General features: G+C 41.5%; 2 protein-coding genes across 2 annotated transcripts in view; one reads left to right on the top strand and one right to left on the bottom strand.

Moving 5' to 3' along the window:
* Nucleotides 1-5,761, top strand: part of stk32a (serine/threonine kinase 32A) — a 121,967-nt gene extending 116,206 nt beyond the window's left edge. Inside the window, exons 11-12 of the mRNA XM_083765279.1 lie at nt 5,040-5,104; nt 5,441-5,761. Of these exons, the coding sequence (XP_083621405.1) occupies nt 5,040-5,104; nt 5,441-5,561 (186 nt within the window). The 3' untranslated portion in view covers nt 5,562-5,761. The remainder of the gene's footprint in view (nt 1-5,039; nt 5,105-5,440) is intronic.
* A 7,796-nt stretch (nt 5,762-13,557) lies between these two features.
* Nucleotides 13,558-20,038, bottom strand: part of dpysl3 (dihydropyrimidinase like 3) — a 73,583-nt gene continuing 67,102 nt past the window's right edge. The window contains exon 14 of the mRNA XM_083776991.1: nt 13,558-15,774. Within this exon, the coding sequence (XP_083633117.1) occupies nt 15,683-15,774 (92 nt within the window). The 3' untranslated portion in view covers nt 13,558-15,682. The remainder of the gene's footprint in view (nt 15,775-20,038) is intronic.

Genomic DNA, 20,038 nt, shown 5'->3' with positions numbered 1-20,038 from the left:
CAACTAGTAAAAATGACTAGAAGTGAATGCCCTAACCCATTGTATATCAAGGTTGTACAAAAGGGAATAAAAACGAGCAAATATTCTGAGTGGCTGCTTATTTGATTGGTTTTACCTACACTTTCCTCTTGCACTGTGTGGTGTGTTTGTTTAGCGGTTTTTAAATTAATGTTAAAATAACTAGTTAAATAAACTTCTCAGTACATGGTGCAGTCGCACTCCTTCCTGTTTTGAAGAAATTATAATGGGAAATGCACACAGAACGTTTGATATTCTTCTCAAGATTCAACATTCTTCAATTGATCAATTGTTCAATTGATTGAGTTAAGCACTAGGGTCTCTATTTTATATAATTATGCTAAACCGTAACCCCTAAACTACTTTTGAATAGAAATAACATTTTTGCATAGTTCAACTAGCCGATCTACATCGACACGTTGTGAGCTTGTAGATTGGCCATTTTAACTATTCAAAAATGTTTTCCAAATAGTAAAGAAAAAGGCAAAGAAGTTTAGGTATAAGGGGTTTGTTTAGCCATGGACGAAAATAGAGCCCAAGTCTGCATTAAGTGTGTTTTGCTCGATGGAACCGTTTTGCAAGGCCCTTAAGTGTAGAAACAGTATTTTGTCTCCATAATCCAATGGCAAGAAAGAAGCATTCAACACAGTTATTTTTCTGATATAGTCATCGTTGGAAAGCAAACATTGTTCCAATGCCATTTTGTATGTACAAAGTATGTATACACATGGTTCAACTCAGATGCCGAATTATAATCAGTAAGGACTGATTTCAGGTCAGATCATGGAGCGCCATAGGATGTTTCGGTTATCAGGCACTATAACGCCTCATGATCTTTAGAGAATAGGAGAGCAATATGTCTGGTGCTGGTAGCTGAGTGATGCTGCTGTCATACATCTATCTAGTCTCATCTATACCAACACGCCAACGTTTCCCCTTCCAGACCTGCCTCTGGGTTTGTCTGCCTACCCTTCCTTGCTAGTGTGTCGCCTACACACCAAGAACACAGCCTTGATCTTCAGCATAATCACAAATTCCCTGTTGCACACATTCATGTGCAGTACCATGCGCGCACATACACACACACACACACACACACACACACACACACACACACACACACACACACACACACCCTCATTTTCTGCCCTTTCTCTCTCGAAAGAACACATGAATTGTTTATTTTTGTCTCCTTTGTCAGTCTGATGCAGTGTTGGGCTGCAAGTTATTAAGTAATATATTACTGCATTATACTGTTACTTTCACCAGTAATGAGTAGTGTAAGAGATTACAATCGCCAGAACAGTAATCATATTACAGTTACTAATCCAAGTAAAGTATGTCACTTCCGGTAAAGTATATAGCCTACTGTAGATTCACTTCTAAAAGGATCTAAACGGGCTGGGTTATTACGCTCAACTGGTGCTACATAGCCAAATGTGCCAAAGGCAAAGACACAGAGACAGGAGTAGGGGCAAAAAAAAAAAATATTCAGACAAAACGTTACGTGTGGGGGACAGGAGGTCTGTTGGAGAGTGTAATCCTGGAAGTGGTGAGAGGGGTTTGGAAATCCGGGGAGAGGGTGGAAGGAACGGTAGAGCTGGCCCGGAGACACTGGGTTTGGGGAGGGAGCCTGGAACAAAACAGAGGAAGAAGGTTAATTAGCCCGAAAAACACAGATCTACATTAATGAAAACCCTAAAGCACGTTGTACACACTAGAGAAATGGTCTTCGCTACCTAAGCTTATTTAATGAACCTTGGGAGACGCCCGGCCCTTGCCGTATGATGTCGTGCAGGGGAGGGACTATATAGCTACGTGAGGAACGGGTGGAGCAAATGTAATATAATGAGTAAAATAACGAATTCGCTTTTGATACCAAGTAATAAGTAATGACCTGGTGAAGATTCTCCGTACTAGGCATTCTAAGCATCAAGAAGGAAGCTATAGCTACTATAGCTTCCTTCTTGATGCTTAGAATGCTTAGAACGCCTACTCCTGAGATGCGGTTTGAGGTGCTGTCGAACCGCTTTGTTCCTAACATACTGTAACTAATTGCTTTTTATGCCAAGTAATAAGTAAAGTACTATTACATTTCAAAGGCAAGTAAAGAGTAACTCATTCCTCTTCTGAGTAACTTTCCAAACACTGGTCTCATGTGAATGCTTCTCTCTCTCTCTCTCTCTCTCTCTCTCTCTCTCTCTCCCCCTCTCTCTCTCTCTCCCTCTCTTTCTCTCTCTCTCTTTTTCTCTCTCTCTCTCCCATCTCTCTCTCCCCCCTCGCCCCGCCCCACCCTCACCCTTCCACTGTGGCAGCACCTGCAGCCCTCCTCTCCGCTGTGTGATGGGACTCACAGTGTGTTCATGTGGCGTTGGATATACGGTTTGCACCAGTGGCTCTCAACCTTATTGAAGCTCTGGACCTCTAGCATTGTGAGCTTGCACATCTGCTACTGTTGGTGCATGACAGCACGTGCAACAAAGTATATCAAGCCCTTAACAGTCATGATTTCATTTAAAGCTTTTTTCCCCCACACTACGCTGCCTATTAGTTCAAAGTTTGTCTTATATTTGACTGGCTTATGAAAATAACATGCTATAATTACATTGCTCAATGCTCATTGCAACTACGCCTATGGTCCATGGAACACTGGTTGAGAAACGGAAAGTTTCCCGCCAGAAAGTGCCACATAAACACCATACTATGTAAAATAATCTGTGGAAATCAATCGCATTGCCTCCATCTTTCTTTCAACTTTCCAACCATAAAGCATGTGAATGTGAATGAGTCAGCTGGCCCAGTTATGATGCATTTAAGAATCATCAGAGAAAATTATGACCCATCGTCACTTGACTATAGAGCGTCGCAGTCCCTCCCCCTTTCAGAACGACGAGTGGCCCAGGAAATGAAATGCAATGCATTTCTCCCATAGGATTTTCTTTAAGTATTTATTTAAAGACGGTTACGCCGCGGACAAAGCCAACTCGGATCGTGAGAAATCATGACAATGAACACAATGTTTTGGGCCGATCAAATAATTTATAAGAAGAAAAAACAAAACAAAGTGTTGTCTCCTGCCTTTATTTTCTTCCTTCTAATGATTTGATCGGCCCAAAATATGTTCATTGTCATGATTTGTCACGTTCCGAGTTGGCTTTGTCCGCGGCGTAACCGTCTTTAAATAAATACTTAAAGAAAATCCTATGGGAGAAATGCATTGCATTTCCTGGGCCACTAGTCGTTCTGAAAGGGGGAGGGACTGCGACGCTCTATTCCTTTACAGACAGAGAGACTGCGTGCGTGCGTGCGTGCGTCTAAGGAAGAAACCAAAGCATACTTGCATGTACTACACACACACACACACTCCCTATACCATGGAGATCACCGTCAGGATGAAGATTTATCTCAATAAGGTCTCTCGTCACTTCATCCTTTTCTACTGTCGTTGAGGCTGTGAGTTGTGGCGGTGCGGGACAACAGGGTGCCTCTCACATGACTAAGAGGTGCTAAAATAAGTGGCGCGGACGTCGAGGGACTCGACGTCCTCTAAACATTAAAGGAGAATATGCACCACAAGTCAACATTTATTTCGCTGTGTTGTAGGCTACTCATGGCAGAGAGTTTTTCAGCCCAAGGACCCCCCTTAGCTGTATTGTGTTGCAATTTTAACTTTTCCATAGCTTTCATAGATAGTTTTTCCCAGTTTTTAGGTCGCCACTTCAATAAAGGCTGTGAGGGAGGATGACTGATTTATCCTGTAGTGCCTTAATCAAGTCCATGCACAACAGGTGCGCAGCCACACCCAGCTCCAGAGTCCAGTTCTAGTTTGACTCCGGCCAGGTGTGACTGCTTAACTCAGTAATCCCAGTAATTAACTTTGTTTCACCAGAAGAGTACACTTTTTTTTTAACCTTCCCAGCAGCCAGACCTTTTCCTTTGTATTTTCAAATTAACTTTTTAAACCCTTAGTCAACTTGATTGTTGGCTCTGCTCTTTTTCCCTCTCTACACCAAAACAGTTGCGAGGCGTTGTGAGCATTGTACATCTGCTATTTTCAATTGTAGATGTGCTATGGTCAGGTAATGTTCCCCATCACACAAATATGTGATGTGACGGACCGGACCCCCAGTTGTATCTCTGAGGACCCCCTAGAGGTCCCGGACCCCTGTTGAAGACCCCTGTTGTCAAGGCCATCTGAGCAGCCAGCAGCTGCAAGAAGCTGAAACAGAATTTTCTCCACAAGATCAATGAGGTCTGCATAGATAGATAGATAGATAGATAGATAGATAGATATTAGATATAGATATAGATAGATAGAATGTAGGCAATTCTGTACAGAGATTTTATTCTGGAAGAAAAAACGATGTTTTTGTAAATATGTATTCCTTGTGGTGCACTGGACCAATACGTTGCTACTTTCCTCATCATTCCAGTGCTGTTTGCCATTGAATGCACATAGTGGAATACTGAATGAAGAATGTGTTTACATAAACTGGTCTGGTACTGTCCCCCGTAGTGTATTATAACAATAGATTCTCAGAAAGGGCTCTCTTTGTTGTTCTTAAAACTCAAAACCTGCAGTGATTAGGCTTTTGCAGCCCAGGCACCCTTACCAGGCTCTGATACGCCTTGCCATGAGGATCTAAGGCTAGCAAAGTCAGTGTCATCTTTTAAACCATCTTTTATATCAAGGCCTTGTTTTTATTGCCTCTTTTATCCATGCTTATTTCCTTTTCAAGTTTGCCTTGATTCATGTTTGTTGATGCTATTGATGCTATTTGTTTATTTTGTTATTTTGTTTATTAGCTTTTTACTCTCTACTATTGCTCTTTTCCTTACGGCTGTATGAATGTTGTCTTCTATTGTAAAGCACTTTGTAATCTTTGGTTGGCACTTTGGTAAGTAGGCCTACAGTATATGCTATGAAGCTCAAAAAGAAAAGTTTCCTCTATTATTGAAATTCCAACTATTGTTGTTTCATGGCTGACTGACAGTTCTTTGGTCTGTTCTTGTGTTCCCAGAACAATCAGCTACAGCAACGCCTAGAAAACGTTGAGAGGGACTTCCTTGTTTTCAACAGAGAAAAGTGAGGACCACACCCCCTCCGTCAGTACATACATACAGACTCACTTTAACCAAATGAATGAACCCTATAGATGTATGTAATATGGCGTCATGTTGTAACGTGCTGTGAGCTGAATGCAGATCATTTGTTTTCTCTGAAGAAAATAGGTCAGCTCCTAATATGCTTGTAGATCTGCTATTCTCGCCAAATATTCTGCCCTAGAATAGGGTTCAAGTGTTTTAAGTGGTTAAATTGGAACAAAATCGAACAACAATCAAGACAGCGAAGACAGCCACAAAGTCGTTTTGGAGGACATTTTGTTCAACGGACATAAAAGCTGTTCTCTCTTCCCTGCAGGTCAAATAAAGTGGTAGTGGAGCCCAAGTCCTCTGAGCTGTCCTTGACTGCAGAGAAGAATAAGGCTATGGAGGATGGACAGAACAACAACGTGAAGTCCACAGCCTTCATATCAGGATAGACTGAATGACTTTAGTCCCCAGACTCCGTTGCACCCGACCCGGCCACTGCTTGTAGATCAGCACTTTACCCCTAGTTAACGATTGTCATATCAGAAATCAACACAGAGCCGTCTTTAATTCCGCCTGTGCAAACAGCATGTGCACACAATGCACGTCCAGTAAGTGCGCGGACACACACACCCCTATGTGCATCAGCATTCAACCCCTGTAATAATCTTACCCATAAACTGACGGATATGGTCTCTTGGAGCTGCAACCATAACCTCACCCTAGCCTCGGTCCCAGCCTTACTCGTCTGCGAAGAGAAAAGCCTGGATGGTTACAAAACCTACGGCAGAGACGCTATCGGCGGAAGTGTCGGTCCGGAACACAACGGTCAGCTATATTTCCCCCGGGCTACGATATTCTTCCGACCAATCACAACACTTGTTTCATTCACGGAGAATGTAAACTGATTTGTAAAAGCATCAACGTCATTTCCTTGAGCGGTATACTTCCGCCCAAATCCTGCAACTTCTGCCCAAAACAAATGATAGCGTCTACAGCGTATACTGTAGGTCTTGCCCAGCGTGACCTCACCCTCAGGCTCTTCCTCAGGCATATGGCCCATGCCATTCTCCCCTCACCTGCTCGGGTGCTCCCTGGACACAAAACATTCTCCACTCACCCAGTGCTCACCATAAATAAACTGATTTTTGACAAATAACGTCGACAAAAAGATTATTTCTGGCCTGCAGAGATTAAATTAACGCTGCATGGACTTGATATGAACTTGGCTTATGGCATTTGGGATGGCTTTAAATTATTGCAAAACATATATATACGTATGCCTAACAAATGCAAACTCAGACAGGTTATCCTGACCCATGTGCAATGCTTCTATCTGTGGGTCGATATACTGTGTAAAAGACCGGGAAAACGAAGACTGGTCGAAATGGCACTTGAGAGGTTATAGATCTACAATTAGATGAAAGACTCCTCTACAAAGATAAAAGTTTCAATATAGCCTTGAGCTTGTTGAAATGGCTCACCTTTTTAGCTTCAGATACAGTATATGGTTGTATTGGACTTTTATGCTTAGCTTAGCAAGTGATTCAAGTGAAGCTAACAAAGATGGTAAGGGTACACCGGCCTCCTCCACCAGTGGCAGATATATGGGTAAGCTGTGCTGCAGGTTTACTTAAAATATGTATGCTTTTAACCTCAGGTTCATTTATTTGTTTGTCCCCGTGGGCGTGGGGCGATTTGGTTTACAGCAAGGCATAACACAGGCAGGTAACATGAAACACAAAAACACAGTAAAAAGGCACATAGTACACATAGAACATTAAAACAGGATGGCAATTAAAGGTATCAGTGTAACATTATAATTCATAACTTTTCCAGAACAGTTATGAAACCTAAACCTGGAGGTTTACATTGTTTAAATTGTGACCAAAAGTTAAAAATAAATTCCACAAAAGAATGATATAATCTGTTGACTTCAGCGGAGCTTGCCATGATCTGCCATGGGTCAATGAGGGCTGTGAAACTGTAGGAAAGGTAGATAGATGGTACTAGATGTTATATCGTGTCTTGCACTGAACCTTGCTTTGCACTTGCTTCTTCATTAATAGTAGCATTTATGTATGCACAATGTACTAGTTGATAAAGCTGAATAAAGGAAACACCCTACCTTAGGGACAGTTTCACTGGCGTGGGTTTAGCCAAGTCCAAACCTAGAATAAATCAATTCCTAAAATCAGATCTGCATCCAATTTGTAATTCTGTAAGGATGAATTGGTTTCAGAGTAATTAAATAACAGCCACCAGGCAATCTTGTCTTTGTGTCTGTATAAAGTATACATTATCAAAGTTCCTATAAAAGAACAGGGACATTTTGCATTCCACTTGACTTCAGTAGCAGCAAAGCTGAGTAAAAGATCGTATTTGAAACTCTGCACTGTATAGCCTCATCAACAAGATTTGTGTTGAACCAAAACCACCATCTTTTTACAATTGCCATTTTGTCTCACTTATAAGGACACTTGTACCTTTTAGTTACAGGTTCAAATCCAACAAAAACAAAAGGCTACTGCTTTTGTATTCAGTGACTGTTGTGGAAACTGAACCTTTTGGTTAATTAATCTGGTGTTCTGCTGATGGTTTGTTTGTTAGTCTCAGACTTGGCTGAAACCATACCTTGAAAATGAGACCTACAGTAGCTGTTTATAGAGGGGTGCCTTTTTTCCAATGTAGGGGTGCCTACTTTGAATAACGGTACATACTCAGTTCCCCTTAAACTCAAGTATGTACTGTAGATACTTTGATGAAAAACCCAGATCGTTTTCCACTCTTTTAAGTAGGTGATGATGTGATTTTTACTAATGCGTATTAATTCTATTGACCTTACTGTATTGGCAATATGACTATCCTATCCAGTCTGTAATACTTATATTTAAAACTTTGTTCACTACTATCAAAATGAATTGCTGTTGGCACTTTTCTATCAGTACTTGGTACAAATGTTTCAACTTGCCTTTGTGTTGTCATTGGTGTAATTTCAGACCCAAAAGTGATTTGTGTTTCTTGTACAAAATGTATTGTTCTGTATCATAGAGTTGTTTAACAGATGGACTAATCCTGGCTGTATAAGATTTATTTATGTGAAACAATATTTGCAAATAATTACAATTCTTTGTGTAAACATTGCCACAGAAGTGGAGTCTACTGAATAATTACAATTCTTTGTGTAAACATTGCCACAGAAGTGGAGTCTACTGAATAATTACAATTCTTTGTGTAAACATTGCCACAGAAGTGGAGTCTACTGAATTCAGGTTGTCAGTGAAATTGTCCTTCACAGAAAAGGACATCAAATTGACTTTCAAAGAAAAGAATGTGGATCCAAAAGTATGTCCTTTTGGGATAAACCTATACAGTACTACTCCATGCAGGTTAAAAAAGTTATTTGCAAATACTGTTTGACAAACACCTGAAGGTAATTTCATTTTTCAACAGAGGTTACCATTTAAACATTGAATTATGCCCAGGGTTAGATTTAATCCATAGCAGATGTGCGAACCCTTCCACCTTCCCTATAAGGTTGTGTCATCATCCTTTTGTCACTTTGTGTTTCTGTTAAGAAGTTCAGAGTGAACCCCAACGCAGAGAGATAAAGGTGAGGTTAGTGTCGCGTAGCCAGACAAGGTGAGGTTTAAGAAGATTTATGGTCGGGAGTTGAATATAGTGATGAATGGTGTGGGCAGGCTAGAATGACAGGCAGATTGACAGGCAAGCTGGTGAACAGGCAAGATGTTAGCAGGCAAGTGAGGAATGATGCTATAAAAGCCTAGAATCAAAGACACAAGTAACTATTCAGCGTACCGTGGAAGCCTGTCGCTATCATTGGAGCTGAAACAAGGATCTGATGAGGAGTAAGACAAAAATAAAGACTTTATACAGTAGAGGTGAGGAGCTGATGGATGGCAGGTGCGTTGGCCGAGGGAGGTGAGTTCCTCATTGCAGGCAGGTGTGCATGATCCAGGTGAGTGAGTGGCAGGACAGTGACACACACACACACACACACACACACACACACACACACACACACACACACACACACACACACACACAATATTACAAGTAAGACGCGCAAACGCGTGAAGCGAACGCAGCTCGTGTGTGTGTGGTTGTGTGTGTGTGTGTGTGTGTGTGTGTGTGTGTGTGTGTGTGTGTGTGTGTGTGTTACAGCTGCGCCCTGTGTGTGTGTGTGTGTGTGTGTGTGTGTGTGTGTGTGTGTGTGCTACAGCTGCGCCCTCTGGTGGCGGGCGGGTGGTGTAACAGCGTGACACACACACACACAGACATTTAGCCCTTGCTGTCATAGTAAGTGGCTCACTGCGTTCGCAACTATACTAAACAAGTAAGACGCGCAAACGCGTGAAGCGAACGCAGCTCGTGTGTGTGTGGTTGTGTGTGTGTGTGCTACAGCTGCGCCCTGTGTGTGTGTGTGTGTGTGTGTGCGTGCGTGCGTGCGTGCCACAGCTGCGCCCTCTGGTGGCGGGCCGGTGGTGTAACAGCGTGACACCACACAGCGTGACACACACACACACACAGACACTCAGCCCCTGCTGTCATAGTAAGTGGCTCACTGCGTTCGCAATTAACTCTTAACCCCAACCACCAAACCTAAATGCCTAATTCTAACCCCAAGTTGAATGTTTTTCTAATTCTAACTCTTGCGCGGTACTCACCATGTCTATTTCTCAAATTCTAATATACTTGTGGGGGCATTTGGCTCTCACAAGTATGCAGTAGGCTTAGTACTAAAGTACGCACACACGCACGCACACACACACTTAGAAGGTGAGGGAAGAAGGGAGGGAATTAAGGGAAGATAGAGTGTTTCTTCTATTCAGATGTGACGGAGCAGCAGATATAAAGGGGTGCCTTAAATAATGATTTTCTTGTTTTGATCCAACCTCACTGTCATGTCTTAATTCTTCTTTATTTAGTATGCTACTTTTGTATCATTGATGTTATAGTTTTGTTAATACAGCAGTCAAAACACACGGGAACATGCAGTTTTTCACAGTAGGACCGAATAAGATTTCTGAGGGCCATGGTTCCTGGCTCTTGGGGACATAACCAGTTGATTGGGGTCAGAATGGCAATAAAATAAAGTGTGTAGTGTGTGTGTGTGTGTGTGTGTGTGTGTGTGTGTGTGTGTGTGTGTGTGTGTGTGTGTGTGTGTGTGTGTGTGTGTGTGTGTGTGTGTGTGTGTGTGTGTGTGTGTGTGTGTGTGTGTGTGTGTGTGTGTCACTTCCAGCATCAGCTTCCAAACCCAGTCTAACATTTAAACAGAATTACGTTATCGGAAACAACTATAGTTACTTCAAAGTGCCTTAATTGGGGATTTCTGTGTAGATTCTTTCTCATTTATTGGATTTACTTTGAAATGATGGTCAGCATCGCACCAACATTTTTAATAGTTTTGGGCCACAACCACTCACCACACACACCACAGGCAGACATTTTCAACCCCCCTAATTATGTATACAATTATATAGCTGAGAGTTTTTATTTGAAATACGAAATGAAAGAAAAGTTGATTCATTATATGAAATCATTACTGAGGTCTGGACCTGGGTGACGTCATAGGGCATAGCAGTGGGGGCCATTTTCTGGTTCCATCATTGAATGACAGACTTTCTACATTGCAGTATAGCCTATTTGATACTTTTACAAAACAAAATGAAAATGGAATACTTTTCCCACCACTGCTGATATCAGACATTTAATGCCACAACACTAACCAACTGGACAAACCAAAATCACGTATACAAAAGTCCTGGATAGAAACTTTGATGAGATGGATCTGTGTGTACAACTGTCGCTGCCCACCTTGCTGCCTGCCACAATGAGATGCTGCCCTCTAGTGTTTGCACAAGGTATTAGACACATTTAATTGATTAGGCCAGTGGTTCCCAAAGTGGGGTCCAGGCCAGGTACAAATGGAACCAAATGCCCTTGAAATGAAAATGGTTGAAAATCACTGCTAGATTCAACCGTAAAAATCTTCTCTCATGGCATAGCCCTATATTTTGAGAACCACTGGATTAGGCGACTACACACCTCATTATGTGAGAGAATTAAAGGCGTTTGTGTGTTATGGCAATATATATAATAATAGCAATATAAACGATTTATTATATAAAAATGATACATACTCCGATTTATTTTTACTTAAAGTAGTAAAAGTAGCAATACCACATTGTAGTGACGGCTTGTGAGCTGTGTGTTTTATAATGATAATGTAAATCTTCAAAGTATATTTCAAATAAGTGTCGTGGACAAAAAATTACAATATCGGCCTCTGAGATGTAGTAGAGTAGAAGTGGTTCCCAAACTTTTTCATGTCAAGGACCCCCAAAATGATACTCATTAGCCCGCGGACCCCCATTTGAAAAGATATGCCAGAGACCCCCATAAGAGAAGATCTTTACGGCTCAAGCAGTGATTCTCAACCATTTTCATTTCAAGGGCCCCCGGTTTAATCTTAGTTAGGCTATTTAATGGCATTTCTATCTCTGAGACCCCAATTTATATTGTAAAGTAAATGTTAATTTAACCCATAAGGGTCCATTTGGGTCCTAATTATCATTTAGTTGGGGACCCCCTGGAACTGCCTCCAGGACCCCTGGGGGTCCCCAGACCCCACTATGGGAACCTCTGGTATAAAGTATTGAAAACTGGAAACACAGCAAGTAAAGGAAAAATACCTCAAAATTCTACTTACAGTAAGTATACAGTAAATGTATTGGAATGTAGTTACTTTCTACCACTGATAATTTATTTGTAGCACCATCAAAAAAATTATGCATTTGTACCTGCCTTTGTACAATATTTATGATCACAAGGCCTGGAAGTTTCATTGAGACAGAATGCTAGTCCTGGCTGTCCTCGTTGCTTTCCCCTCCTCTCTAAAGAATGTTGTCAAAGTCTGGCTCAACGTCAGGCTCCTCTCCCGGAGCTCCTCCACATTGGTTGAAACGCCTTTGGCACCTCCCTCGCTCTTCAGAACCCAGTGGTGGAAAAAGCACTCCATGTTTTTCCATTTTAGACCCGAGGCCGATTCTAAAAGAAAATAATCTTCTAAATCCTAAAAGTTTTCTCAAAAACATATATGTTTCTATGACAGTGGTGCTCAACCTTGTTCACATCAAGGACCCCCAGAATTATCTGTGGCCGCGGGACCCTCATCTGAAAATATGTATAGTTCCAGTGACCCCCCAGAAGCAAAGATATGAGTAAAAACATTCGCTGTGAAAGAATATCATATATTCAAAGATTTGCACCACATTTTCACGATTATTCTTTCTTTTCTTCTTTTTTTCTATAGCTAAAGTATAACATAAAGCTTAAAACACCAAAAGGGGTTCCCGAATGGAGGTATGGTGACTTTATTTAAGTAGAAGTAAAACAGTATTGGAAATTGGAGATATAGAAATATAGATATAAATACCTCAACATTGTTAAGTACAGTAAATGTTACTTTCCACCACTGTTAAAATCACACACTACACACAGTGGTGGGAAAATTAGTCACATTTTCCACTTAAGTGAAAGTAGCCAATACTGCAATGCAGAAATACACTACTACTACTACTAGTACTAGTAGTAGTACAAGTCTGGAATACAACATTTACTAGTATAAAAATGTACTTTTAAGTACCAAAATTAGAAAGTAGCCTACTCATTATGCAGATTTTCCCATTTCACAAGTTTTCAAATGTTTAAATTGTATACAGATCCTTTGAAAACAGCAGATCTGCAGGCTCACACGATGCATTGTGAGCTTGTAGATCGGCTATTTTCAAATGGCCAAATAGCCTATAGCAGGGTTGAAGTGGTTAATGTATGTTTCGTAATAATAATAATCAAATTCTACAAAGTAACTCAAGTTTTGAAATAATAGCCTAGTTGAGATGTAGTGGAGTAGAAGTAAAAGTATAGAAATTCAGAAGTACCTGAAACTTTTACTTATACGTACCATACTTGAGTATATATTACTTTGCACCACTTACTGTATACTAGCACAGTGGTTCCCAAACTTTTTCATGTCAAGGACCCCCAAATTGACCCCCAAAGATCTCGTGGACACCCATTTGAAAAGATATGCCAGGGACCCCCATAAGAGAAGGTTTTGACGGCTCTTGCACATGCAGATTATCAACCCGTTTAATTTCAAGGACCCCAAGTTTGACATGCATTAGTCTACAGACCCCCATTTAATGGCATTCATATCTCTGGGACCCCCAATTTATATTGTAAAATCAATGTTAATGGGTCCATTTGGTTCCGGAATGGATAAGGGTCCATTTGGTTCCAAACTATAATTTAGCTGGGGGACCCCCTGAAACTCCCTCAAGGACCCCTGGGGGTCCCCGGACTCCACTTTGGTAACCACTGCACTAGCACATTAATTTAATAAAAAATGTACCGCAGCCACTCTGTTGTAACTCATGTTTATTCAGGAAACAAATCATACCTCCACGACACACCACATTTTTTTGACCTGCCATCTCTGGGTTCTTGATACAACAGTAAAAAACAAAAACAACATAAAAACATTAACAAAGATAGTCAAATGAACATAAATATAGAACAAACCACCAGACTGCCTCGGAATTCCACCTCACCGTGCACCGCTAACCAGAAACATCCTCTTTACTCAACTCCTCCCTCCCTGCAAAACAAAAGGTCCCTGTCCTTGCTCAGTCTAAAATGCACCATGATCCTCTGCCTTGTTTGAGAACAGCATACAGACCAGACACATAGAAAACAACACACACATCCCATATCCCATCCATCGCCATAACAGCATCATAGTGGTCAATCCAGGGGAATACGGGGATATAGCTTCACACTATATTGCTGCTATCGAGGGCTAATGGTTTAGAAAGCATCATTACGGTACCTGTATGTTTCATGATTGTGAAAGGAATGGAATAGTCTTTCACTGTCTCTGTCCTCAAACAGAAGCCCATTGTTGCAGGAACTAAAAAAGGACAAACAAAAGCCAGATGTGCATTACTGTTATATCAAAGCAGGTTTTCAGTTCCTTTATGGTTTATTCGCTTTAGCTTTTTTTGTCATTGTCCTTTGCTTACAAAGCTCATCATTACAAGTTCTAAAACACAGCTGAGCTGGGTGTTACTTATTAGAGAGTTTACCCCCTACCCCCTTTTTCCCTCTGGAGATTGTTTTGCTAAAAGTTTGACATTAACGGGTAAAGCGCAGGAAGCAAATGCAAAGAATGGATTCTCAATGTTGTTGGGTTTTTTTGTTTTCTTGTTTCATTTTTTTCTTTCTTTCTTGTTTTTTTTTTACAGCCATGAGAAAGCGCGGAGGGCAGAATTACATTTTGGGAAAACACATGAATACCACAACCATCATGCACTTTCGGGTTGACAAAGTCTGTTCATCAATGTTTCAGTTTATTACATACAGTACATGGTAATTACTCAATTTTGTCAGAGCAAGAGTGCCACTGTCTAGAAAAGACAAAAGCCCTGAGGTACTCCGGAATGTCACCGCAAAACGCTATTTCTCTGGCACTGTTAATCCTACATTATCAATCTTCTGTGATTTTTCCAAAGAATATATATTTTAGAATATTGTATAAAGTCCTGGATGGATGTGTTTTGAGTTGACAGATAGAAAACGAAGCTTTTTTTATTAAATTACAATGTTTAACAGTGCAGGACTTTGGGATTTCCATCATGGGTCACATTGGCTCTGTCCCTTTGTGGAGCAGCGCTCCAGCTCTGAGATTTGAAAAAATACCTCATCCTTGACCGTGGTCCAACCAGGTGTGAAAAACATCATTCACAAAGCTACGTTACATCTACTGTACACACAATGCCATCTAGAGCTAATGAAAGATACTGCATGATATTACATCGCTAAAAGAGGGAACTAGACATTCTTTTTTTATTGTTTTCTTGACCACAGAGGATACTGTAGGCTACTCAACCAAAAGGTGTGACGTTACAAGCCGAACGGGATGGAACCGTAGCATTGTTCTGAGAAAAAGCAGTATTCATTTTCCCTTTTAAATGAATACAAGTGGCGTCATTCTTGGATGAATGTGAGGTGAGAGACATTTAAAAAATGACTTTCAACTTCCTAACACCAAAGCATATAGCGTTACAGGTTAGATGTGGCTGATAACATTTGAGATGTTTTCGCTGTGTTCTTACAGTTTGGCTGTCTGTGACGAACATGTGTATTTCAGTGCAAAATGTACCTTATTAAATGTGATGTGTGATGTGATTAAAACGGGTGCCGATATTTGGTGCTTTGTGGCATAACCCCCCCTGCTCCCCCCGAACACTCACCCAGGAAAAGGAATACTGTTTTCAACCGAGCAAAGGTAGCATTGTGACAGATAAGGCATGAGGATTCAGTGTTTTGTTCTTTTAACTTTTAAACTAATGTTCTCCTTCATCATCTTCACCCCCCACACCCCCACCCCCTCCCCTCCCTTTCTCCATCCATAAATTTTCCCTCCCTCCCTCCCTCCCTCCCTCACACCTGGCTGGCTGGTGTGGTTGCCATTCCCCCCATTCCCCATTTAGCTGAGGGATGTGATGTTGGAACGTCCACCAGGGGGCACTACGATACGCCTTCCAGCAGGCCTGATGGGCATGTCATCTGGGGTGGGAGCTGAGTGGAGGGAGAGATTGAGAGAGAGAGATCAGAAAAGAGAGAGTAGGAGAGGAGAGGAGAGAAGGGAGAAAGAGAGACTTTTTACAATCATGAATCACATTCATACTGTTCTGTTCTGCGTTGACCTGGACGAAGAAAGACTCGGCAGATGTTTTCTGGCGTTATTTATAACAGTGAATATTGCACAGGGGCAGCCCTCGCACGCCTTTGAAATGCAGCACGCCTGATCATTTTGTTAAACCCCTAGCTGGAAAATAGCCAGCTGTCAACATAAAACTCGGCTAAACGCATCGTTTTATGTAGGCCAGAAGCGACTTGATGGCATTTCCTCACAATAGAACTATATGGATTCCCAGTACATATCAATGAAGTTGCCCTTTGAGTGTATATACTTCGTCAGAACCGCACTCTTCTTCAGTAAAAGCAAGCTCTTTCAATTCCAGATTTAGCTGCCAAGAAAAAACAACTATGATTTGTGAGATTACCGTGTGTGTGTGTGTGTGTGTGTGTGTGTGTGTCACACCTAGGATTACAAAACAATACATTTTACGTGGGCTGAATCACATCTGAATAACAAGGGCACAGCAGTAGCTGACCAGAACATCACTCGTATAATTGCAAATGTTCCCGGTTTGCTTCCAGCTGCCTGTTCATGTCCTTTCATCTCTCCCTGCACTTATGTTCCTGTCTCTTTCCGTTACCCTATCCGAATCATAATTTGAATCCTAGCAATCAAACAGAACGCTACCACCGCAATACAACATAGTCTTATATGTCTACAGTCTAGTAAAAAAAAGTATCTGCAAAGACATAAACAAGATTATAGGTCACTATTTTTAAACCTCCCCTAAACGACAGAAGGCCAATTAGAACGTGCCCCCACGTGACTTGATATGAACTATGGCTCCTATTAGGTATAGGAGACCACAGCAGGATCACATGCAGGATTAAACAGACATTCAATAGATCCTCTTCTCTTCTCCTCTGAACCTTTCGATTAGGAAGACTCGTACGGATATTGTTTAGCAATCTCTTCGGTCTCTCTAAAACACTATAACAAATGTACATGTACTGATTTATTACAGTTTCAATTTCAATTGGTATTAAAGTGTGTATACAGACCAATAATGTAATGTCTCCTATAAATGCAATAGATTGATTGATTTATTGATTGATTACTATTAACAGTTTGCAGATTGTACAGATCAGGTATAGTTTACAAAGTAAAGGACACAAGAACACAAAAAGCCCTGGGGGCTTGTGTTCCTGTGACTATATACTATACTATATTCGGTAAGATGAGAGTGAGCCGTTTGAAAGCTGCTGAAATATTGTTCACATCTATCCAACAAAAGGAGCTATTGGTAGATGGATACATATAGGATGCAGTCTTTCCAGAGGATGAGCCAAGCATGCTGCTGCACGATGACAATGAGTAGCCATAGATATAGGAATCTGTATGTGTCATCACAGCATACTGTGGGATTGATCCCTGGTGTCGCATCATCATAATGATGTACGTCTGGCGTCGTACTGACTGTACGCCACATCTAAGACAATGCTATTTCACATCAGCGTCCAGTCCACTCCAGACGAGTACAGTAAATCATCTCTGCAGGTGATGTCTGGGGTGGGGGGGAAGGGGTGCTGTTGGGTAGATCAGGGGTTCTCAACCCGTGGGTCGCGACCCCTCGGGGGGTCGCCAAATTATTTGGGGGGTCCCCAAATAAATAAATAAATAAAACTACTTTCTTTCTTTTTTTTGCGACTGAATTGCTGGAAAATGGAAATGAAGAGTTTAGATAGTACACATAGTTCATGCATACACCTTCCCTAATTCCCTGATTATATATATATTTTTTATTATATTTATTTATTTTGTATCGTCTCTATTATTAAGGTTATTGCAGCAGTCAATTTATATTGGGGGTCGGTAGGGGGGGCGGGGCGGGGGTCCCCAGACATTGCCAAAGCATCTCCGGGGGTCCCCCCAAAAACCTTGAGAACCCCTGGGGTAGATGATAGACTCGTCACACTCGCGCACAAACAAACACGCATGTGTGCACACACACACACACACACAGACACACACACACACACACACACACACACACACACACACACACACACACACACACACACACAAACGATAAATTATATTTAATCTTCACAAAGGCAGAGGACCTACAGTACATGTCACACGCAACCACACGCTAGTCTAGACCTCTGTAGTGGTGAAATTCCTTCCACTGGAGGTCAGCCGTTCATCATCACTGATGTACAGTATATTCACTCATCAACCATGATGCCTGTTTTGGAGGACCCCAATGGAAACAAGCCATAGCGCTTTCTTGGGCCCTAAATCCTCTTCACAGACCGTGTATTTAACTGTACTCGTCTTTGCTCAGTGCTCTGAGCAAAATAATTTTCATTGTATTTATACTTTGTATCTATACTATTATGACAAATAAACCTGAACCTTTGCAAACTGTTAATAAAGTATTCCGTCAATCAAGGTGAAGAACACATGAACCATGATGCCTGCAACCAGAGGACAGTTCTTCAAAATAAACCAGGACAAACTGCATACAGTACAGTCTACTGTATGTCCAGGTAAAAACATTTTACAGTATGTCCAAAACTGCTACTTTTCAAGAAATGTAAAAAAGTTCTAATGGATTTAATGTAGTCACAAGCTCCTGTTAATACTAAAAAAATCATTATCCTATATTAAAATTGGCTATAATGGGGTCGGCGCATAGAGTTACTGTATAAAGGAAATCCCCACCCATTCACTTTTATGGACTTGCTCAGCCTTTGTATTGTTCCCTTCCCCCCACCCCCTTCTTCCACGTTTGAAGGTGACATCGAGGGGCTTCATCGTTTTGCATCGTCTCGTACAGTATGTACAGTAGTGTCACCTCCGTCCGTGCACAAGCTTGTGGGTTGAGCCCATCCACACCGTTTCACTCTTTCATGTTTCTGGCCCTGTGTTAACCTGCACTTCCCAGAGTCCAGAGGCCACCAGGAGAGCCGAGCTTCATTTACCCTCGGTTCTGGGGGGGGGGGGGTCTATGACTATGACTCAGACCCATATATGGGCATACTGATAACGTCAGGGATCTCAATCATATCGAGTATTAAAAGGATAGAGACTGAGCTGGCGCGAAGCCCATATATGGGCATATACTGATGTCATCAGGGATCTGCGGAGCAATGTAGGTGTGAGAGTGTTCTGTGACAGCAGCCCGAACTCTAGATGTGAGTGTTAAACGCGTTTTATCGCAATGTATAAACATTAAGATGAAATATTGAGGTTTCTGCCTCAATACAGTGACAAAAAAAATCACAGATTGATCAATCTGTGAATGATGGCATGAGAGTATAACCACATTTGTTTTTGTATACTTTACTAGTACTGTTTTTGTATACTTTACCATATTTGTCTTTTTCTGAAAATCAGTAAACAAACAGCTTTTTTTATGTATGCCTTGATTGTCAGTTTACGCATGCGTTTGTTATTCTAAACTGTGAGTGTGGGTGTCTGTGTGCCAGGCAACCAACCAAAAGGCTGACGTGTTCAAATAGATTTCCACTACCTCTGTAGTGTGCCCAGAGTCAGCCTGGCAGGCAGAGGCTGCACTGGTCACAAACGTTGTTCTTGGTCAACCACTTAACCACTAGACTTTAGTAAACTGGACATGAGTTGCCTCTGACTCCGTGTTGGTCTGCTCTTTTTTCCATCGACACCAAATCAATGTTTGGTGTCGATGGAAACCACATCGCAACAAATGTTTCCCCCAGAATATTAGGTAGGCCTATGTTAGGCCTCAAGTGTCTAAGCCATATTTTATACTTTGACTAGCTATATGATTAGATTATTTGCAAGCCCACATGTCACATCGTGAGCTTGTAGATCTGCAATTGTGAAAAATTGTGTGTGTTTTGTTTTTGGTTTTTTTGCAGCTTTCGCCTTTATTTTATATTTTTTATAGAGGGACAGAGGCTGACAGGAAATGCGGGAGAGAGATGGGGGAGTGACATGCAGTAAAGGCTGTCGGGATCGGGAGTCGAACCCAAATTACAAGCCAATCTACAAGCTCACAACATGTGACGTTGTGAGCTTGTAGATTGGTTAGGGAGACTATGGACAATGGTGTATATAGAGGTCAAGGGTTGTTTAGCTCCTGTGAAGCAGAGCCATAGAGTAAGACAGAGTTACGCAACTCTGTTCACTTCAGGGGGCCAGTCCAGTGGTGTC

The sequence above is a fragment of the Protomyctophum parallelum genome (assembly GCF_964188405.1).
Source record: "Protomyctophum parallelum genome assembly, chromosome: 1".
Classification (NCBI taxonomy): Eukaryota; Metazoa; Chordata; class Actinopteri; order Myctophiformes; family Myctophidae; genus Protomyctophum; species Protomyctophum parallelum.
Note: the sequence above shows the minus strand (reverse complement) of the source record. Positions and strands in the feature narration are given on the sequence as shown.